Raw genomic sequence first — 24271 nt, forward strand, 5'->3', positions numbered from 1 at the left:
GAGAGTGAGAGTGTAGAGTGAGAGTGTAGAGTTAGAGTGAGAGTGTACAGTGAGAGTGAGAGTGAGAGTGTAGAGTGAGAATGTAGAGTGAGAGTGAGAGTGTACAGTGAGAGTGTAGAGTGAGAGTGTACAGTGAGAGTGAGAGTGTAGAGTGAGAGTGTACAGTGAGAGTGTACAGTGAGAGTGAGAGTGTACAGTGAGAGTGTACAGTGAGAGTGAGAGTGTACAGTGAGTGTGAGAGTGTACAGTGAGTGTGAGAGTGTGCAGTGAGAGTGTGCAGTGAGAGTGTGCAGTGAGAGTGTACAGTGAGAGTGAGAGTGTAGAGTGAGAGTGAGAGTGTAGAGTGAGAGTGTGCAGTGAGAGTGTACAGTGAGAGTGAGAGTGTAGAGTGAGAGTGAGAGTGTAGAGTGAGAGTGTAGAGAGTGTGCAGTGGTAGTAAATGTTGTGAGAGAGTGAACGACACTTACCAGTGGTGAATGTGAGGGTGAGTAAGAGCAGGACACAGTGGTGAACGCTGCAGGACTGCATGACTGAGGAGACACAACACCACCATCAGTACTGCACAGGTGGAGAATAAAGCAGGAGAGAGAAACACACTCACAGCTACATTTTATCATTAAACCTGCAGTTTACTGGAATTTATTTAATCGTAAAGTATTAATGAGGAATTCCACTGTGATCAATTATAGTAAAATAATCATTAATTGGGTGGTGTGATGAAGTGGAGTTACAGTTTCCACCCACAGCTGATTATTTCCCTGGTGATTATTAAAATAACAGAAGCAGGACTGTGTTTCGTCTCATTAAAACACTGCACCAGCTTCACAGTGTCTGTTAGTGCTGTGTCGGGGTGAGGGTTCACTTCGGCTGTGCTGTCCACCAAAACAGTCTGTGTTAAATGAACAAACAGAGTGATACTGAAGGGAGCGATTTGATCATTTGATTAGATAAAATATTGACTGACTCCTTCCAAAATTAACAAATAATACAGAAACTATAGAAAACAGTTCACTTTGTGCATTTTAATGTAATTTTAGGGAATGTCTGGCTTCCTGTGTAGTCTTAAAGCAATCACCTGTGAACAGCACATCCCCAAATGTTTTATTCCTCATCAATTTACCAACAAACACATTTCTTTATTTATTAAAGAGCTGCACATAATAGACTGAAAAAAGCTGATTGAATTTTTATCCATCAGACGTGTAGATCAGTTCCACACGACTGAATTCCTGCAGTGCGATTGTAGCTCACATCTTCTAACTGTGTCAATTATGGACCCAAGCACAGAAGAGACGTAGGCACCCGATTGTTCTTCTGCCTTTTCTTCTTCTTCTGGCTCGGATGTCTATAGCAGCCATACAAATATCCTGACCAAACTGGGGCCTAGTGCTGCCACCACTCTAGCGCCACCATTTTGTCAAATTTGGAAGTATGTTTTTGATAACTTGTTTTGCTTCAATAAAAATAAATAAATAAATAAATAAAAACTGTATTGTGTGTTTACTCAGGTTGCCTTCGTTTTATGTTGTATTTCATTTGAAGATCTAAAACTATTTAGTATGAGATATACACATAAAAAGAAGAAATCAAGAAATACTTTTCACAACACTGTAAGTGCCATTTTTGCTCCTCCTGAAAATACTGCCAGCTTTAATTTAATTCTATAGTTATACTTCAGTGCCAATATCCTCGTGAAATTTCATAATAATTGGTTTACATTAATAATACTGTCACGCTTTGTAGGCGGAGACGGAAGCAAGTGCAGGTAGGCAGATATAACAGTAATCCAAAGGGGTAAGGCGAAATCTGTGGTCGGGCGATCAGGTAAACAGACAAAACTAGGCAAGGCAGAAAATCGAGGTCGAGAGCAAAAACAATGGTCAAAAGTCACTTAGGCAAAACACGAGAATAAGGCTTGGAAAACGGCAGAGAACAAGTCAACTGAACGTTTACTTCACAAAGTCGGATTGTTTGACAAAGTCCTTAAATACTGCGTATGCTCCATGTGTGAGATTGGTTGCAGGTGTGTATAGTTAGTACTCAGGCGAAGGCGAGCGTGTGTTGGACACATAGTCCTCAGTGGCCATGTTTGTAGTTAGTGGTGTCTCCTGGGAAATGGAGTTCCTGGTTGGCTGTGATACGACAAATACGTGCATCAATCACGCTCACTTTACATAATTCAATCCAGCAATTAGAAACGTGTTTCAATAAAGTTTTGTATAAGCACTGAAATAATGTTTTGATAAGAAACTAAATTCTTTCATGCAAAGTATATGCAATATGTTCTCTTAATTCTGAGTGACCACATATTCAGTGTACCTTTTATCCATTTATAGTTACATTTCATTTTGGTGAAGTTAGTTCCTGTTGTTACGTACGTTATAGCAGCTATAAACAGTCATTCCCTCACCAGCCCTCTCTTTATTCTCTCTCTTTATTCTGTGTCTTTATTCTCTCTCTTCAAGTAAATAATAAAAATGCAGCTTATCATGTTTTCAAGAAATGCGCTGTGAATGAGCGGTTACTATAGAAACGATCATATATTAGAACGAGTGCATTAAAAGAAACCTGCCGTTATAAATCATCATTATTCAGTATATTCAGTATCTCGGTGTAATGACTGAAAATAAGACAGGTCGGGGATTTCTCACATTTACATCAAGCAACAAAAATCAATAATAAGGGTGAAATTAGGTGAACTGTGTGCTTTATCGAGGTTTGATCAGCATCAAAACAATCAAAGTTACAGCGAGTTATTGGGGTTAGTCGTGCACTCTTTGGTCATCTTATTTTTGTGCTAGTAACAGAAAAAAGTAAAACACGAACGGTTTATAAATAATAAATAACTTCAAATCCAGACAGGAAAAGCAAAAAAACATGTCACTTGGAGTTAGTTGTTTTGGAAATGATGGCACAATGCCAGCTTTCACTTTCACTTCCTCTCTTTTCTTCTCTTCTCTCTCTCTCTGTCTCTCTTCTCTTCTCTCTCTCCTCTTCCTCCTCTCTCTCTTTTCTCTCTCCTCTCTCTCTCTCTCTCAGTTAAAGTCATGAACTCAGTAGAGCCAAACTTTATTTTTTAGTTTTAGACCTTAAACCTCAGCTGAGCAGTTGATGAAAGTTTAAAACACCACAGAACAGACCTGATTCAGATCTATTCTCACTCCAGACATTTAAACCCATTACAGTAATCAATGTCCATCAGTCAAAGACGTGTTTACTAGCCTATGAAACAAACACTTCACACTTCATTCAGTACTCACCTGGACGATAAACTATAACCCCTTGCTCTGATGAACAGAAACAAAGCCGGAAGTGCAGAATAAAAGCATTAGGACACGATTCAGAACACAAACTGAACATCAGCTAAATAAAAGCTAAATGAATCCCAGACTCCGAGTATGAGGGGAATCTGTTTCAGTCTGGAGACAGGACAGTTCTACCTGAGAAACTCTGCTCACATTCTGAATGCATTGTTTAGGTATTGGACCACACCTTAGAGCTCGTGACAGGGGGCGGGGACACAGGAAGAAATTTGCAGAACCGGTTTCTTTAAAGTGTGATGAAATAGGAAAGTGTCTGGTATTTTAAATGGCAGTGAGGATAATAAATGTAGTCTGATAGTGTGGGGAGCAGACTGGGGAAGTCTGGTAGAAATGATGGATACACAAGAGTCTCAGGAAAGACATCAACAACTGAGAGAAAGGAAAGGAAAGGGAAAGACTGAAAAGTGGGGGAATGTTGAAGAATAGAGTGAAGAGAAAGTCCAGTCAAAATAAGGGTTAAGAGTGAGAACGCAACAGAACCAACTTCGATCAAATGAAGACATGATTGTGTATTTAATTATTTTTTTTTATCATAGAATTTTTATTGGAAATTTGCATTTTACAGATTATAACACCCCACCAACAACCCCAACAAAACAATCACAGCCAAAACCAAAAGAAAGGGGGAAACAAAAAACAATAACAAACAAACAACCAGAAAAAAAACTAACAAAAACAACAACAAAAAAAAACAAAAACAAAAAAGTAAGGTTATTAGTATTTACCGTCTACCTCTCCTCAATCCACCTCCAGGGTGCGTACATCATTGAAGTAGGTAATAAACTGTTGCCATTTTCCCAAAAATAAGTCACCCCTGCCTCTGATGTTGTACTTCATTTTTTCAAGTTTTAAAAAGAAGATTAAATCTTTAATCCAGACTGATATAGAGGGGGGTTGTGGAGAGGTCCAAGACAACAATATTCTGCGCCGACCAAGTAACAATGCAAAGGCCACAACACTAGCTTGTTTATGGTTCAGAGGCTGATGCTGAGATGAAACACAAAAGCTGGAAATTAAAGGACAGACGTCCGATTTGATTTTAAGAACGTCGGACATAGTTTCGAAGAAAGAGGTCCAAAAATTCTGCAGTTTGGGACAGAGTGACTCAGGTTACAGGGCGAAAGTTTGCATTTTTCACACGTCAGAAACATTGGGATATATTTTAGACAGTTTACTTCTAGAGAGGTGAGCTCTGTGGACCACTTTAAATTGTATGAAACTAAGTCTAGCACAAGACGTGGCGGTACGTATATTATCTAACGCTCTGCCCCAGTAATCATCCTCAAGCTCCAGGCCCAATTCCTCTTCCCAAGCACTAATGGCTTTGATATTGTAAGAATCGTCCTGTGACCAGATCGTTGCATATATCCGTGAGATAATGCCGCCCTTATGAGGATTCAGCTTGAACACCTCTTCCCATGCAGACTTTGTAGGTAAGGAGGGAAAACCAGTGAATAGGGAGGAGACAAAATGCCTAATCATGCATTCGTCACCGCTAGACTAGATTACTGTAATGCCTTACTGTCTGGATGTTCCAGTGGGAATATAAATAAGCTCCAGTTAGTCCAGAATGCAGCTGCTAGAGTCCTAACTAGAACCAGAAGGTACGACCACATCACCCCGATCTTATCCACACTGCATTGGCTCCCAGTAAAATCTTGCATTAACTATAAAATACTTTTATTAACCTATAAAGCACTAAATGGTCTCGCGCCACAATATCTAAGCGACCTTTTGGTTTTCTATGATCCGCCACGCCTACTTAGATCAAAAGATGCAGGCTATTTGACGGTACCTCGAATAGTGAAGGCTACAGCAGGGGGAAGAGCTTTCTCTTATAGAGCCCCACAGTTATGGAACAGTCTTCCTATTAGTGTTCGGGACTCAGACACAGTCTCAGTGTTTAAGTCTAGGCTTAAAACGTATTTGTTTACTCAAGCCTACCCTGACTAGATTCTGTTCTACTACTTCGCAGTCGTAATAATCTTTTTTCTCCCTCTCTCCTTTCGCCGAGCCCCACATGAATTTATGGAGATACTAGAGATCCAGATCCTTTTTGCCTCTGGATGGAGCTCAAATCTTCTCTAATTCCAGACTGCTGGGACTACGGCTGCTCCTAAGGCCATACAGACTTCATATAAATCCATAATGAACTTTTTCACACTATCTGTTGTTACCCAGATGAGGACGGGTTCCCTTCTGAGTCGGGTTCCTCTCAAGGTTTCTTCCTCTTAAAACATCTTAGGGAGTTTTTCCTTGCCACCGTCGCCACTCAGTGGCTTGCTCAGTTGGGATAAATTCACACCTTTAATATCTGTATACCGTGTTGATATTTCTGTAAAGCTGCTTTGAGACAATGTCTATTGTAAAAAGCACTATACAAATAAAATTGAATTGAATTGAATTAATTTGAAAGAAGCGGAATAGGTGAGACGGAGGCAGGCTGAATGACGAGGATAATTCAGAAAAGAGGTTGTTATTACATATAGGTGCCATGGTTGAGGCCGAGATGGATTTAAAATGACGGCTAAACTGACAGAAAATGTTTAGAGAGGTACGTACTATTGGATCATCCGTGTGTTGTGAAAGGGCTATAGGAAGGGAGGAGAACACCATAGCAGGGAGGGAGGTTGAAATACAAGACTTTGCTTCTAAGTGGCACCATGGAAGAGAGGGGGCCTGCACCCAGAGCACCAGTTTCTGAATATTAGCCGCCCAATAATAATACATGAAATTGGGCAAGGAAAGGCCACCACTTAGTCGACTCTTTCGAAGTGAAAATCTGGAAACCCTGGGAGTTTTTCCTGCCCATACAAAAGAGGAGATTAATTGGTCTATATTCTTGAAGACAGATTTGTGTAAAAACAAAGGGATGGACTGGAAAAGGTAGAGGAATTTTGGAAGAATGTTCATTTTTACCGTGTTTATTCTACCAAGAGGGGATAATGGTAGAGCTTCCCATCTTTGAAAGGCTGACTTCATGTATGAAATTAAGGGTGTAAAATTCTCCACCATTAATGCAGAATAAGAACGGGTGACATTAACTCCGAGATATTTGAATTTTGAATCCACCAAATGAAATGGTATTTCAGTTGGTTTTATCTTTTGGCCAGATTGGTTTATGGGGAAGCATTCACTCTTTTGTAGGATCAGTTTATACCCAAAAAATTTCCCAAAGTCATTTAATACATGTATTATCTCTGGAATAGATGCAAGTGGATCTGTAACATAAAGTAGTAAGTCGTCAGCATATAGGGCTAGTTTATGTTCAGTTCCTTTGTGGATTATACCCTGAAATACAGGAAGAGTTCTAAGCGCCAACGAGAGAGGCTCAATCGCTATGGCAAAAAGTAAGGGAGACCGAGCACATCCCTGGCGCGTACCCCGTGACAAAGTAAAATAGTCAGATTTAGCATCATTGGTATATATGGAAGCCTGCCGTTCCACATATAATAAATGGATCCATGATATCTGTCCATCCCAAAGCCGAACCTCTTTAGCACCATAAATAGATATTCCCATTCTATCCTATCAAACGCCTTTCTGCGTCCAGAGAGATGACCACTTCAGAGGAGTCGCTGTTTTGTTTTGAATACAAAATACTAAGTAGAGTACGAATATTAGAAAAGGAATGCCGTCCTTTTATCAACACGGTTTGCTCCTCTGAAATAATGCTCGGGAGAATCCCCTCTAAACGAGAGGCCAAAAGTTTGGCTAAAATCTTGACCTCAACATTGAGGAGGCTGATAGGTCTGTACGAATTACATAATGTTGGGTCCTTCCCATCTTTAAGCAATAGAGTTATAGATGCTTGTCTCAATGTTTGTGGCAGCGTACCTAGTTCTAAGGATTCCTCGAATACAGCCAGAAGTAATGGGGCCAATACAACATGAAATTTCTTATAAAATCCGGAAGGAAACCCGTCTGGGCCAGGTGATTTCTTAGATTGCAATGAATTGATTGAGTTAATGATCTCATATAAGGTGATGGGGCTGTCCAGTTCAGATGCCAATAGAGGGTCAACTCTGGGAAATCAATATTTCTAAGAAAATAGTCTGTGTTACCTGAATCGTCAGGAGCTCCAGCTGTGTATAAAGACGAGTAAAAACTTTTAAAAGTTGAATTAATTTCTACAGGATCCGAGGTTAATGCACCACTGGACTGCATAATCTGAGTCATAGAGCACGAAGCTACTCGGCTACACAGTTGGTGAGCCAACAACCGACCGACCTTATCCCCATATTCATAATAATTGCCATGCGTATGTAACAACAGCCTCTCCGCCTCACCTGTCGATAACAACTCGAACTCCGCCTGCAAATTAAGCCTTTGTTTATGCAGCTCAGGGGTCGGGCTGAGAGCATATTGGTCGTCAATAGCTCGTATTATTATCAGATATTTCTTTTTTCTTATCCTTGTGTTGCTTATTGGCATGAGCAGAATAAGAGATTACCTGTCCCCTTAAGAAGGCCTTTAAAGTTTCCCAAAGTAAAGAGTAAGAGATTGAATCAGTTTGATTAGTAAGAAGAAAATCATCTACTGAATTATAGAAATATTTGCAAAATGCTGAATTGGATAGAATTAAGTCTCCATGGTGGACGAAAGGCACGATGTGAAGGTCGAAGAATGACAAGACTTAGAGGAGCGTGGTCTGAAATAACAATTGGTAGATATTCAGAGTTTACAACCCGAGAAATTAGAGAGTTATTAATAAAAAAGTAATCAATGCGAGAAAAAGATTTATGTACGTGAGGAAAAAAAAGAATATTTTGTCACTGTGGGGTTAAAATACCTCCACAGATCAATGTAACCATTCTGAACCATAAACTCAGAGAATACCTTCGCCATTGTAGAGGGAGCCTTTGCAACAGCACTCGATTTGTCCAAAACTGGGTCAATAACACAATTTAAATCTCCCCCAAATATCAAGAGATGCATGTTCAAAGCAGGAATTTTCGACAACAAATTCTGAGCAAAAGGAGCGTTATCAAAATTCGGGGCATATACATTCACCAAAACTACTGGTGTCTGAAATGTTCCCTTCCACAATCACAAATCTACCATTTACATCAGAACTAACTTTATCAATAGAAAAAGGTCTTACTTATCAGGATAGAAACTCCCCTGGACCTGGAATCAAAATTGGAGTGGAACATATGCGATGTCCAGCGAGCTTGGAGTCTGCGTTGATCCCTGAGACGGAGATGAGTTTCCTGAAGAGATGCAACGTCAGGTTTTTGTAGTTTTAAATGTGTCAAAATCTTGGATCTTTTAATGGGACCATTCAGACCTTTCACATTCCAACTTTGGAATCTGAACGAGCTTCAGATATTTTCCATCAATTTAGATTAATACAGAATGAAGTACAGAGAGGTTGATATCAAAAGGAGAAAAAAATAAAATTCCGAAATAAATAAATAAATAAATAAATAAAAATAAGAGAGTACAGATTTAAACCTGACTGAAATGAATCATTAAACACCACTGAATGTGTCTGAAGTCTATTTTCTCACCGTGATTTCAGAACCGTTAAAAACCCCCAAAACCCTCAGCACTACACCCCGTCTTCTCTACTGCTCTCAGTGCACAGTGTTTCCATTGTGATGGAGGAGAGAGTGTCCGTTATTCTCAGCTTTCTCACAGAGCTGCTGATTTTCTCTCCTCAGACGCACATGCATCACCAACAGGAACACAAACGCAGATATCAGTATCAGTATCAGTACAATCCCCCACGCTGGTACACCTTCCTGCTGCTTGATGTGTGGAGACGACTCTGTAAAACACACAGAGAGAGAAATGACCCTGTGAGTCCCATTCCAGCGTCACACATCATGTCCACCTACACAGAACAGAAACATGACAACATGAGGACTTTTTATTAATACTGTGTGTGTGTGTGTGTGTGTGTGTGTGTGTGTGTGAATAAATGAAGTGCTTTATGTTATTTAGACATTGTGGAATATTGGAATATTCTGACAGTCCAGTGCAGTTTAGCAGCAAGTTCTGTTCTTAAGACGAACACCTTGTTAATGAAGCCGGGTCAGACCTGGTTCTGAACAACAAGGAACCCAGTTCCATACAGCTACGTACATAACCAGCATTCTGTCCCAGTTCCATACAGCTACATACATAACCAGCGTTCTGTCCCAGTTCCATACAGCTACATACATAACCAGCGTTCTGTCCCAGTTCCATACAGCTACGTACATAACCAGCGTTCTGTCCCAGTTCCATACAGCTACGTACATAACCAGCGTTCTGTCCCAGTTCCATACAGCTACGTACATAACCAGCGTTCTGTCCCAGTTCCATACAGCTACATACATAACCAGCGTTCTGTCCCAGTTCCATACAGCTACATACATAACCAGCGTTCTGTCCCAGTTCCATACAGCTACATACATAACCAGCGTTCTGTCCCAGTTCCATACAGCTACGTACATAACCAGCGTTCTGTCCCAGTTCCATACAGCTACATACATAACCAGCGTTCTGTCCCAGTTCCATACAGCTACATACATAACCAGCGTTCTGTCCCAGTTCCATACAGCTACATACATAACCAGCGTTCTGTTTCACCCCTCCTAACCTAATGATACGAGGAGCTGATGCACCTTTAGGACCAATTGGACAAACAGAAGTGTACTTACTCTCGATGAGGAGACGCACGTTACAGACGTCCTTATCGTCACACAGACACGTGTACAATCCTCTCGCACTGTAATCAGCTGCAGAGATGGTGAGATGTGGATTCCCCTTCAGGTACTGATCATGAGAGATGTTAAATCCCTCCTCTGGCCTGCAGGAGGTCTCATCACACCGAGCCAGAACACTACCTGGTTTATTAAACAGGCTCCATTTGAGTACACCAGAACATCTGGAGTCACAGGAGAGGGTAACGGGGTGATGAAGTTTGGCCGTTACAGAACGAACACCGGACACAGTGGGAGCAACTGAAGAAAACAGAAACAAACAAGAAAAAGTAAGCATTAATTAAAAAAAATAAATCTAAAAAAATCTTTAAATGTAGACTATTAACACAAATTACTGCTTAGGTACCTGCTGATACACACCAACACCATGTCACAAGAAATGTGAATAAAGAAACAGAAATGTTTGTAAGCACTACACAGTTGGGGAAATAAGTATTGAACATGTCAACATTTTTACAGTAAATATATTTCCAGTGAGGTTATTCACATGAAATTTTCACAAAGTTCAGTACTTACTTCCCCCGCTGTAACTCTGTGTGTGTGACACTACTGAGAAGAAAAGAAATCTTACAGGTGAAGATCTGCAGCCCAAACAGCAGTGTGTAGCTCCACATGTCTGCAGAAACACAACACACACACAGTTACACCACATGGTGGTATATAGGTAGGTGTCACATGTCACACTGGAATCCATATGAATTCCCACATGCGGGGTTTCTGAGGAGAACATTGCCCAGAGCATCACACTCCTTCCACCCCCACAGATGAGTGGCCATTATGTTTTGATTAGATAGATAGATGTGTGTATAAAATTAAGCAGTATTTTTGAGACACGACACGTTTTCACTTAGATTGTAGCATTTGCGTATGATTCCATCCACCCATCCCTTCATGGCCCTAGCGGGAATCGAACCCGGTATCCCGGGAGTGTGAGGCGAACGTGCTAACCACTGAACCACCGCGCGTACAGATATAGATTTACAGATGTACAGATTTACAGCTACACTAAACACTAACTCAGGACAGTGTTTCATTCACTGAAGAACTGATCTAAGACCAGGCTGAAAATCCAAATCATGTACAATGTTGTGCTTATTATTTATGACCTGAGTGTTTCCGACACCACAGTTACAACACATCATAGTGAGGAGACAGATCTCCATTTAAATCTGAATTCAATCCGTCATTGTGTTCGCAGCGGTCTGGACATAGTGATACAGACGCACGCGCTCCTTAATGTTAATTAAGGAGCCAATTAATTAAAATTAATTCTGCTGTTATTATTAACTTCATCTGCACAAACACAAAGAATTATTCTCACCTGAATATTGCTCGGAGTCTTCCACAGGACAGGAGGTGAGGAGTAAAACAGTTCTGGATAGCGGGTTTAACCCCGCCCTACAAACTACAAACACAGCGGAACAGTGAACTTCCTAACGCGCACGCGCGACGAAGCTGATGTGCTTGCGCGTCGCGCGGAACCGGCTTAACTGCTGTACAGGAATGACAGACACGTTGGTATGTATACTCGACCGTATTTCTGATGACAACAAGAGGAACTCGATGAGTAAGTGTGCCCCATGCCGTGTTCTGACCCACTGATCCGTAATGAGATTCACTGACAGCGAGTTCCATCATCAGTGATTACAGATTATACTGATTAATACTGCAGCTGTAGATTTCTCACACAGTAAAATAATACATGTTTATGAAGTGGACAAACTGAAGGACACTTCCGCTCGATGTGAAGATACACACGATGGAACTATAAGAGAACCACACTCGAACATATTTCTTTATCAGTCCAGCACGATTGTACAGTGTTCTTCAGTATTTTAAACAAATACAGTAGTTTATCACCTGAGGCATTTAGTATAGTTATAAAAATACACTACATACAAAAAGCATATAGAACAAATGTATTTAAAAGTTTCATTACTTAAAAATACAGTTATATGAGGAGGGCATTCTGTTCTTCTTAGTATTATATATATAAATTCTCTTAAGAGAGAAGAGAATCACGTGACAGTGTGTGAACTTTCAGAAGCATAAACGCTTTATTTTTATAAAACTTCACATCGCAAAATATGTCTTTAAATCTTTTACACAAAATACAAAATTTACAAAACGCAGTGATTTCTTGTGTCACATTTTCATATAAACTTGTTCAACATGCTGTACAGTGAATAAAAAAAAAAATAATGACCTAAAAAAGTACAAGGAAAAAAGATGAAAAGATGACTGATGAAACTAAGACTGAAATATTTGGAAAAAGCACACAGCACTACATCTGGTGTAGAAAGGACACGGCCTGTCATCATGAAAACATCACAACTGTAAAGTACGGGGGAGGAAACGTCATGATCTGGGCCTGCTTTGCTGCATCAGGGCCCGGCCAGCTTGCAGTCACTGAGGGGAAGATGAACTCCCGAGTATATCAGACAATTCTTCAGGATAATGTGAGAATGTCTGTACGTCAGCTGAAACTGTGTAGAAGTTGGGTGATGCAACAGGACAATGACCCAAAACACCGGAGCAAGTCCACAACAGAATGGCTTCAGAGAAACAAAATCTGCCTTTGGAAGGGCGGAGTCAGAGCCCAGACCTCAACCCAATAGAGATGCTATGGAATGACGTGAAGAGAGCCATACACATGAGACGTCCAAAGAATATGACCGAGCTAAAGCAGTTCTGCAGGAAGAACGGGATAAAATTCCTCCTGAACGATGTGCAGGTCTGATCCACAGCTACAGGAAGCTCCTGGTTGAGGTTATTGCTGCCAAGCGGGGGTTCAACCAGTTATTAATTCTAAGGGTTCACTTACTTTTTCCACTGCCATTTTGAATGTTGAATGAGCGTGTTCAATAAAGACATGAGGATCAGAATTTTGTGTGTTATATTATTTTAGACACATTATATTTGTCAATACCCCTGACTTAGATGAACATCAGATCACATTTTATGACAAATTTATGCAGAAAACCATGAAATTCCACAAGGTTCACATACTTTTTCTTGCCACTGCAGATGGATTTTCTTACTGAAAACTTTAATAGATTAAAGTGAATTCTATTCTGCACGGGCTGGCAGTGGATGGAGTGTAACATGAGTAATGCCATCAATAGTTTTATACGACGTGGCTCATCTACACTCTGATTAATTATCTTATCATACACTCTGGACCTGGCCTAAGGGTTATTTAAATTCGACTCTTCTCCTGGATGGTTACCGTTTCCATTCTGCTGGAGGAGAGGGAGTCTGCTGTTCTCAGCATTCTCACGGAGCTGCTGAACTTCTCTCCTCAGACGCACATGCATCACAGATACAACCACAAGCACAGATACAACCATCAGCAGCAGCATCAGTATCAGTACAACCACCCACACTGGTACACCTTCCTGCTGCTTGATGTGTGGACACGGCTCTGTAAAACACACAGAGAGAGAAACGACCCTGTGAGTCCCATTCCAGCGTCACACATTATGTACAGCATGTGGTGATGAAGCACGGCTCTGATTCCAACTTTAACATGCAGCAGAACCTCTCTCAGATATTCTCTCTTCACTTCTACACCCAGGTGCAGCCTACAGCCTTCTGTTCTTTTCACATCAAACCTCTACATCATCCATTATTCCAGGATTGACCATCAACACATCTCCTGACTCAGTGCAGTGTGCACACTGGTCCTGTGTGTGTGTGTGTGTGTGTGTGTGTGTGTGTGTGTGTGTGTGTGTGTGTGTGTGTGTGTTTTACAGCCTGATTCTGCAGGAGTTTATTATTTAGTTTAGTGTGGAGTTGAGCGTCAGATCTTTTTAATAAATATAAAACTAAATATACAGAAGAAACAGAGGAATCTGCAGGACAGAGAATATCATATATATATATATATATATATATATATATATATATATATATATATATATATATATATATATATATATATATATACACACATACATATATATATATTTATATATTTTTTTTATAGACGTACCAGGTGCACTGCGGCGTCCTCGAGAGCGAGTCTGGGACACGGGTTCATCTACACAGAACAGAAACATCACAACATGAGGACTCTGCAAGACGTCCACACACTGAGTCGGGATAGAAAGGGTGTTGATGTGGTGAAGGTTTGATCCATATGAAAGTGGCAGGAGGTAAAAACACACTCCAAACACAATCAGACTTTATTTCTATTGGACGCTGCAGCAGGTGGAATTTACACAGAAAGGCTTACGGTGCTTTTAAAGTGAAGGAAAGCCGTGTGCTGATTTGGACTTCCATACAGAAAGGTAGGTGACACCAGAGGAGGCGTGAGACACCGATACAGATCTACAGAGCTCTTACTGATCGTTCCATCACTGATGGAGAACTGCTGTGGGTCTTGCAGAGTGATGTTGGGATGTAGTCTGACTGACTTCCTGCTTTATTAACTACATGTGCTCTCTGAGCGCTCTAGAACCCGATCCAGTGTGTTCTGCAGGGAGACGTGCTCTTTACTGTTGTGGATTAACACACAGAGAGGTTACGCTCAATTACACCGAGACTGCACAACACCTGCTGTGGGGACGTTTACACTTTCTGTGCTCGCAAATCAGGAAGGACGCGTGAATCCGCTCACTTCCACAGCATGTTACACAGTGAGGGAAAAAAGTATTTGATCCCCTGCTGATTTTGTACGTTTACCCACTGACAAAGAAATGATCAGTCTATAATTTTAATGGTAGATTTATTTGAACAGTGAGAGACAGAATAACAACAAAATAATCCAGAAAAACGCAGGTCAAAAGTGTTATAAATTGATTTGCATTTTAATGAGGGAAATAAGTATTTGACCCCTCTGCAAAACATGACTTAGTACTTGGTTTAAAAACCCTTGTTGGCAATCACAGAGGTCAGACGTTTCTTGTAGTTGGCCACCAGGTTTGCACACATCTCAGGAGGGATTTTGTCCCACTCCTCTTTGCAGATCTTCTCCAAGTCATTAAGGTTTCGAGGCTGACGTTTGGCAACTCGAACCTTCAGCTCCCTCCACAGATTTTCTATGGGATTAAGGTCTGGAGACTGGCTAGGCCACTCCAGGACCTTAATGTGCTTCTTCTTGAGCCACTCCTTTGTTGCCTTGGCCGTGCGTTTTGGGTCATTGTCATGCTGGAATACCCATCCACGACCCATTTTCAATGCCCTGGCTGAGGGAAGGAGGTTCTCACCCAAGATTTGACGGTACATGGCCCCGTCCATCATCCCTTTGATGCGGTGAAGTTGTCCTGTCCCCTTAGCAGAAAAAAAACCCCAAAGCATAATGTTTCCACCTCCATGTTTGACGGTGGGGATGGTGTTCTTGGGGTCATAGGCAGCATTCCTCCTCCTCCAAACACGGAGAGTTGAGTTGATGCCAAAGAGCTCCATTTTGGTCTCATCTGACCACAACACTTTCACCCAGTTGTCCTCTGAATCATTCAGATGTTCATTGGCAGACTTCAGACGAGCATGTATATGTGCTTTCTTGAGCAGGAGGACCTTGCGGGCGCTGCAGGATTTCAGTCCTTCATGGCATAGTGTGTTACCAATTGTTTTCTTGATGGCTATGGTCCCAGCTGCCTTGAGATCATTGACAAGATCCTCCCGTGTAGTTCTGGGCTGATTCCTCACTGTTCTCATGATCAATGCAACTCCACGAGGTGAGATCTTGCATGGAGCCCCATGCCGAGGGAGATTGACAGTTCTTTTGTGTTTGTCCATTTGCGAATAATCGCACCAACTGTTGTCACCTTCTCACCAAGCTGCTTGGCAATGGTCTTGTAGCCCATTCCAGACTTGTGTAGGTCTACAATCTTGTCCCTGACATCCTTGGAGAGCTCTTTGGTCTTGGCCATGGTGGAGAGTTTGGAATCTGATGGATTGATTGCTTCTGTGGACAGGTGTCTTTTATACAGGTAACAAGGTGAGATTAGGAGAACTCCCTTTAAGAGTGTGCTCCTAATCTCAGCTCGTTACCTGTATAAAAGACACCTGGGAGCCAGAAATCTTTCTGACTGAGAGGGGGTCAAATACTTATTTCCCTCATTAAAATGCAAATCAATTTATAACATTTTTGACCTGCGTTTTTCTGGATTTTCTTGTTGTTATTCTGTCTCTCACTGTTCAAATAAATCTACCATTAAAATTATAGACTGATCATTTCTTTGTCAGTGGGCAAACGTACAAAATCAGCAGGGGATCAAATACTTTTTCCCCTCACTGTAGGATGATATAGGCTACAAGAAATCACCCCCGAGAGAGAGAGAGAGAGAGTGAGAGTGTGTGTGTGTGTGTGTGTGTATGGTGTCTTGCTATGGACTGGTGACCCTCCCACAGTGAATTTCCCCACCATGTTCTTGAGTTAGACTCCAAATCCAACACCACTTACTGAAAGCACTCACACACACACACACCCCTCTACACCACACACACACCTCTACGTGTGTGACTGAAGCAGAGCATCATCCCTTGATGACATCCATCAGAGCATGATCTCTCCCGAGACTGGGCCGCAGGGCAGTATTCCAGCACGATAACGACCCCAATCACACCTCCAAGACGACCACTGCCTTGCTAAAGAAGCTGAGGGTGAAGGTGATGGACTGGCCAAGCATGTCTCCAGACCTAAACCCTATCGAGCATCTGTGGAGCATCCTCAAACGGAAGGTGGAGGAGCACAAGGTCTCTAACATCCACCAGCTCCGTGATGTGGTCATGGAGGAATGGAAGAGGACTCCAGTGGAACCTGTGAAGCTCTGGTGAGCTCCATGCCCAAGAGGGTTAAGGCAGTGCTGGAAAATAATGGTGGCCACACAAAATATTGACACTTCAGGCCCAATCTGGACATTTTCACATAGGGGTGTACTCACTTTTGTTGTCAGCGGTTTAGACATTAATGGCTGTGTGTTGAGTTATTTTGAGGGGACAGCAAATTTACACTGTTACACAAGCTGTACACTCACTACTTTACATTGTAGCACAGTGTCATTTCTTCAGTGTTGTCACATGAAAAGATATCATCAAATATTTACACAAATGTGAGGGGTGTACTCACTTTTGTGAGATTCTGTTCCTCTACACCACACACACCTACAGCTCTACACCACACACACACACACCTCTACACCACACTAGGGATGTCACGAGAATCGATACTTCGGTACCAAGTCAGTACCAACACTGTTAAAACGTGACGTTGGTCAGTACCAACACTGTTAAAATGTGACGGTACTTGTTTTTCTGCAGTAGCATTAGTAATGATTCCGATGAAATTACTGAGAGTACCAGGGTTGTGATTCTTCCGGACCTGAAGGGGGCAGCAAATATGCGCAAGTGTTATACTCGGTCCACAAGTGGTGAAGAAGAGGAACGCCTACAAGCACACGGGAAACACTACAGAAGATTAGCTTAGCTTAACAAGTTTAGCTCCACCCCGACTCGTTGAGAGGAAAAGAGAGGAAAGCTAGTACCGGTTTCTGGTGTGTAACCGATGCTATCGTTCATTTCAAACAAAGCGAGGAATCACCTGGAATTTGGCGAAGCACCTGAAAGATCGTCCTGTATTATGTTTGTTTGAAGCAGCTGTATTGTGGCCGTGAAACCAGCTAACGTTATGCTCCATGTAATGTTAGCGAGAGACAGTTATTTGTTGTTTGTTAATGACGCTAACACACTGCAGTGTTATAAACCACCTCCTAATGTTCCAACATGCATCTCCATTCAGCCCGTGTCCTGTCAGGTACACGTAGTAATGTCACTCATAATTATTCACATGTTCATGCTTTTAATAAATCTTTATATCCTAACACCAGATCAGTGAATTTAAACTAATGCTGCATTCAGAGTATAAGGGGTGTGTGTGTGTGCATGCGTTTAGGAGTGCACCTCCACTCATTGTCAGACAGTATTGATAACTAAAATTACCCCCCCCCCCCCCCCCCGCCACTATCAGCCAGAGGAGGATGTCCTCCAGGAGAGTTTTTCATTTTATTTTTTCAATTTTATTTTTATATCACACCGTGGTATTGACTTTGGTATGGAGTATCATGTACTTTTGGTGGTATCGGTACCGACTACAACATTTTGGTATCATGACACCTCTACACCACACACACACCCCTCAAAAGTCATGGAGAAGTGAGCAGTCCAGACATTCACATATAAACTGAAACCCAATCAATGTTTAAAAGGTGCAGGTATACAAACTCACAGAACATTTCATTAGGAACATCTCCACATTCATGCAATTATCCAATCAGCCAATCAGGTGTCAGGAGCACAATGTATAAAATCATAAGACACAGGTCAAGAGTATGTAATATACCGTAAACATATATGATGATTTTTAAGTCTTTCTTACCTCTCATATGGACCGTTACGATGGCTAAAGTCTCATCATTCACTTTATCCCGTACTGTGTAGTTCCCACTGTCAGAGACGTCTCCATCTTTAATCTGAAGAGTGTTGAGGAGAGACGCTCTCTCTTTATAATCTGGACTGCACTGGATCTTCTCCTTGTCCACGCTGCAGATCTGCAGGTTTGATGGTTGTACAGCATCACTGGCAGTAAAACTCACCTCCACCAGGTCAGTGAGGGGTAAGTGCACGTCTATGGGTTCACCTGGGGCAATCACACGGGTCATCTCTAGAGCTAAGGAGAGGAAATAAAATGAGAACGTGTGAGTACAGACGTACTGACGACTGCTGATGAGGGATGATGAGGGATGATGAGGTTACCACCCTGACATGCATGGGTCATTCTGTGGTGGTTTTCCAGCTAGCAGTCTGACAGCAGGGCAGACGGTCTGGGAGATGGGAGAGCTCTCCACCATTCTGATTTGGGTTTGAGATCAAAAGATGATGGATCAGAATTTCAGCTTTCATTTCCTGATATTTACACCTAAAATGTGTTACACAAGTTAGAACATGGGACCTTTTGTTCGAGACCACACATTTTTTTCAAGTGATCAAAAAATATTGGAACACGTGATTGACAGGTGTTTCTTGTTACCTAGGTGTGTCCTGTTAGATCAAATCTTTACACAATTAAAGAATCCATGTTTGAGCTCTGGGTTTGCCTGTAAAGGCATTTGTTATTAAAGGATAAACCAACGTGGAGATCAGAGAACTGTCTATGGGAGAAAAGCGAGCCATTCTGAAGCTGAGTAAGGAGGGGAAGTCTATCAGAGGCATTGCACAAGCATCGGATATAAACAATAAAACCCTTTGGAATGTCCTGAAAAAGAAAGACACCACTGGTGTATGGAGGAACAGACACAGAACGGGTCGACCAAGGAAAACAACAGCTGATTACAGAAACGTTGTGAGAGCTGTGAAGAAAAACCCAAAAACAACAGTCAGTGACCAACAACAGCCTCCACAGGACAGGGTGAAGGTCTCACAATCCACCATTTGAAGAAGACTTCGAGAGCAGAAATACAGAGGCCATACCACACGATACAAACCAGCAGTAATAGTCAGACAGAGATGAGTCACAAAAGTTCTGGAACCAAGATGAACCTCTACCAAAGTGATGGAAAGGCCAAAGTGTGGAGAAAGAAAGGATCTGCTCATGATCCAGAACGTACAAGCTCATCTGTGGAACATGGTGGAGGTGGTGTCATGGCTTGGGCTTGCATGGCTGCTTCTGGAACATTCTCACTAATCTTTATTGATGATGGAACTCATGATGGTAGAAGCAGAATGAATTCAGAAGTTTACAGGAACATTCTGCCAGTAGATTTACAGAGAAATACATCGGAATTAATCAGGAGGAACTTCATCATGCAGCAAGACGACGATACAAAACAAACACTTCCACCTCAACACAGGACAACAACTGAAAGAGGCTGCAGTAAAAACCAGGAGAGGTTTCACAGAAGAAGAAACCAGCAGTTTGGAGTCAGTGAGTCGCAGGATTGATGCAGTTACTGCGAGTAAGGGAAATGCAACCAAATATTGTGTTATTTACGATAAGACTCTGTTCCAATACTTTTGCTCACCCCAAAACTGGGTGGTCTGTCACCAAAGGTGCCATGTTCTGAGTCGTGTAACACATCTAGATGTAAATAAGAGGAAATGAAAGCTGAAATTCTGATCTATCTCCTCATATCCATCTTTTGATCTCAAACCCAAATGTCTTCGGTGTATAGTGAAGGATTGTTCCAATACTTTTGGTGGGAACTGCATCTCCATGTCTGTGGTCAACCAAGTGTATTAGCCTCTGTGTCCTTTAGAAAATACTCAGGACATGTACATGTCTGTATGAGTGTCAGAATTACCATCAGTGTATTAATAACATGAAGCTACACTCACTGTCCACTTTATTAGGAACACATGTACACATGCAGCAGAAGACCACATCAGGTTCCACCAAGAACAGGTATCTGAGGCTATCACGGCCACAGACTCACCCAAACTGGACAGTTGAAGACTGAATATGTAAAAATAAATAAATAAAAATCAATTTAAAAAATAAAATTACTTGGTTTTTCTCCAATCTTCAGCTGTTCTGACTGGGCGAGTCTGTGCCTAGGACAGTCTCAGATCCCTGTTTTTGGTTTTTCACACCATTGTGTAAACTCTAGTGAGTGTTTTTTTTGTGTGTGTGTGTGTGTGTGTGTGTGTGTGTGAAAATCCCAGCAGGAGATCAGCAGTTTCTGAAATCCTCAAACCAGCCCATCTGGTACCAACAACCACGCCAGGGTTAAAGTCACAGAGATCGGACTGTTGCTTCATTCTGATGTTTGATGTGAACATGAACTGAAGCTCTAGTCCTGGATCTGCAGGATTTTATGTGCTGCACTGCTGCCACATGATTGGCTGATTAGATAATTGCATGAATGAGTAGGTGTACAGGTGTTCCTAATAAAGTGCTCTATACTGTATAACATTATATAAGTGATATTTAAGTTTAGTGCTCATCACTTTCCCTGCAGTTCCTTATTGAATAGCATCGGTGCTGTTCAGTTCACTTCAATGGGATTTAGAGCCCACGTTCTGATGCGGTTTAACAAAAAGTTATAATAATAGCCATAATAATGTGTTTTATACAGCTCAGATCAGTACAACAAATCCTCACAGCTTTATTAACTGTACACAAATAGAAATATGGAATACAAGAACACTGCTGTTGTATAAATGCCAGAGTCACATCTCCCTGCAGGTCTCACCTGCTTTCCCACTGAAGATAAGCAGGGTTGAGTCTGCTCAGTACCTGGATGGGAGACCTCCTGGGGAAAACTATGGTTGCTGCTGGTTGCCACCAGGGGGCACTCACCCTGTGGTCTGTGTGGGTCTAATGCCCCAGTATAGTGAACGGGACGCTATACTGTAAAAACAGCAGTAAGAATCAGACAGAGATGAGCCACAAAAGTTCTGGAACCAAGATGAACCTCTACCAAAGTGATGGAAAGACCAAAGTGTGGAGAAAGAAAGGATCTGCTCATGGTCCAGAACATACAAGCTCATCTGTGAAACATGGTGGAGGTAGTGTCATGGCTTGGGCTTGCATGGCTGCTTCTGGAACATTCGCACTAATCTTTATTGATGATGAAGATAAGTAGGGTTGAGCCTGCTAAGTACCTGGATGGGAAAACTATGGTTGCTGCTGGTTGCCAGCAGGGGGCACTCACCCTGTGGTCTGTGTGGGTCTAATGCCCCAGTATAGTGACCGGGACGCTATACTGTAAAAACAGCAGTGTCTTTCAGATGAGACGAACCGAGGTCCTGACTCTGTGGTCATTACAAATCCCAGGACACTTATGGTAAAGAGTAGGGGTATAACCCCAGGGTCCTGCCCAAATTCCCCCAATGACCCTTCTCTATCATCCTCTAATAATCTCCATCTCTGAACGGACTTCAACACTCTCTCCTCTCCACTAATAGCTGGTGTGTGGTGGGAGTTCTGGAGCAATATGGCTGCTGTTGCTTCATCCAGGTGGAGGATACACACTAATGGTGGTTAAGGAGACCCCACCACCACCACCACCCCCCCATACAGTGTGAAGTGCCTTGAGTGTCTAGAAAAGTGCTATAACTAATATGTGGTCTCCAAGTTAGTTTACGACCAGGTACTCCATATTATTACTCTCCACAGTAGATCAATAATAAATGCAGAGTATAAATACTCACGGGACAACGTAAAGACGACTTCACAGACGGTCTCCGAGACACACTTGGCCATGTAGAGTCCTCGAAGGCTGTAATCAGCTTTCAGCATGGTCAGGGAGGAATTCCCCTTCAGGTACTGTTCATAAGAGACAATAAACCCGTCTTTAGACCTGCACGAGACGCTGCTACACCTGACCAGAACATCGTCCTGCTTCTGAAACCTGGTCCAGGTCAGTTCACCAGAGCACTGCACAGTACAGGGGAGAGACGCCGACTCATGCAGATTCCCAAACACCTTCTGTCTGTCTACGGACAGCACCACACAGGGGACTGGGGGAGGGAGAGAGAGAGAGATTTATACATTCCCATCACTGCACATGCTGCCTCAGTACACACATACAAAATAAAAGTCCTTACCTAGCAGTAATATCACTCCTGCACAGAGATGCATGATGGCCGCTGTCGATCCTTCTGGAGGAAAAGGGGGAGGGGTTAAAAACAGGTTAATGGTTCAAATTAAAAGTGTGGAATGCAGAACTCTACAGTACAATCTCTTCATTAGTGTCTTCCAGTGTTTTGGCTAGAGGGTCAGTCATTCTGTAAAGTAGTAAGTAGCTGCATTTACATGGACAACAATAATCCACTCTTAACCCGATTAAGACCATACTATGATTAAGAAACTAGCATGTAAACAGCAATTTTTACTTACCTAAATCTAATTAAGGTCATACTCGGATTAAGCTCTAATCGAATTAAGACAGAGTACTCCTGTTTCAGTCGCATTATGGACGTGTATTACAGACATGTACACACCTTAATCACATTATGAACGTCGTGTGGGAGTTTTCACCGCATTGTGCGACAGGACACGATCACACACGGCAGTTTTACGTTTTGCGGCGAACAAGAGAGTTCGGCTGTGTCCCAAACCGCACACTTTCCTACTATAGGCCTGTAGTGGGGAAAAATACATGTATCTTGGCTGCTATATAGACGAGAAGTACGCGGTTTGAGACGCAGCCCACGGCTTCAAGCAGTTGTCTATTAGCACGTACAGCATGACAAATAATTAACTGCACTTCTCTCTCGCTTTTGATGACGGAGTTGATGGAAACTCTGGAGTGACGGCCGATGTGGTGAGTAAATAATCACTCCAACATTTCATCCCATGATCCGTCCGTGTAAATAATCTACTGCAGTGTTAATATCACCTGTGTAACATCTGGAGGAAGTAGATTCACTACTCACCGGATATAAAAACTCCAACAGATCTCCAGCAGTGAAGAGATGCAGAACACAAACACAAACCAGCTCCGCTAGCTCCAAACTTAGAGATGCTGAACACAAACACCGGCTCTAATCTCTAAAACTCTACAATAACTGTGATGTCGATAATAAAATACTTTTGATATGAGGAATAAAACACATCAACTTTCCAATCGCAGAGTTAAAATCACTAAAGATGAATTAAAAACCAGATTTAAACGTCGATGTCGAGGAGGAACAACAGCAGCAGCCTGTTAGCGCGAGACTCCAACATGTCCATGTCCGCGGCACTCCCCTTTACACCGTAAAATGGGCGTTCCTTGTGTCATGACGTCACGGATCTTCACTCCTAAAACTAATCCTGACATCTTTAATCAGCACAGCAAAGTGTGTTTAAGTGGAATATTCTACTGATTTAATAACTCTGGATATAAATGAGTTTTATTAAATAGCTGAGAATCTAATAGTGTTGTTATTTGGAATCTAGATTTATTTCTAGGTGATTTTAGTGAATCAGATTAAAATGGTGTTTATAGATCAGGACACAAAGCAAACAGGAGAGTTTTATGGTGGAATTACAGAAGAAAAAGACTGAATCATATGAATCCATATGAATCAGGACTAGAGAGAACTTCCTGGTCAGGGTTGTGGTGGATCCGGAGTCTATCCCACTAACACTGGCTCAGGCCATCTTCTCTCCATCACTCCTATATCTACTCGATCTACTAGTCTGCAGTGGTATGGACCAGTTTAATCAGCTGTACATGATGTTCCACTGACACCATATCCCCTGATATTTATTACACATGATATTCTAGAAGCACATCTGCATCACAA

The 24271-nt window shown here is 41.9% G+C and overlaps 3 protein-coding genes across 3 annotated transcripts in view; all 3 read right to left on the reverse strand.

Annotated features, from left to right (window-relative positions):
* LOC128599265 (uncharacterized) overlaps positions 1–3518 on the reverse strand; it is a 10401-nt gene extending 6883 nt beyond the window's left edge. Inside the window, exons 1-2 of the mRNA XM_053610776.1 lie at positions 3261–3518; positions 468–530 (exon numbers count right to left, since the gene is read on the reverse strand). Of these exons, the coding sequence (XP_053466751.1) occupies positions 468–530; positions 3261–3360 (163 nt within the window). The 5' untranslated portion in view covers positions 3361–3518. The remainder of the gene's footprint in view (positions 1–467; positions 531–3260) is intronic.
* A 5384-nt stretch (positions 3519–8902) lies between these two features.
* Positions 8903–11469, reverse strand: LOC128599266 (uncharacterized). The gene is made up of 4 exons (XM_053610777.1): positions 11358–11469; positions 10608–10652; positions 9731–10276; positions 8903–9096 (listed from the first exon to the last, which is right to left on the reverse strand). Exons 2-4 carry the CDS (start codon positions 10648–10650, stop codon positions 8903–8905), a joined length of 783 nt encoding a protein of 260 aa, XP_053466752.1. The 5' UTR covers positions 10651–10652; positions 11358–11469.
* A 602-nt stretch (positions 11470–12071) lies between these two features.
* On the reverse strand, positions 12072–23426 carry LOC128625507 (uncharacterized). Its single transcript, XM_053653881.1, has 6 exons — positions 23417–23426; positions 22586–22636; positions 22190–22498; positions 18417–18707; positions 14031–14078; positions 12072–13460 (listed from the first exon to the last, which is right to left on the reverse strand). Exons 2-6 carry the CDS (start codon positions 22617–22619, stop codon positions 13225–13227), a joined length of 918 nt encoding a protein of 305 aa, XP_053509856.1. The 5' UTR covers positions 22620–22636; positions 23417–23426; the 3' UTR covers positions 12072–13224.
* Positions 23427–24271: the final 845 nt, after the last annotated feature.

This window comes from Ictalurus furcatus, chromosome 22 (assembly GCF_023375685.1).
Source record: "Ictalurus furcatus strain D&B chromosome 22, Billie_1.0, whole genome shotgun sequence".
NCBI classification, from domain to species: Eukaryota; Metazoa; Chordata; class Actinopteri; order Siluriformes; family Ictaluridae; genus Ictalurus; species Ictalurus furcatus.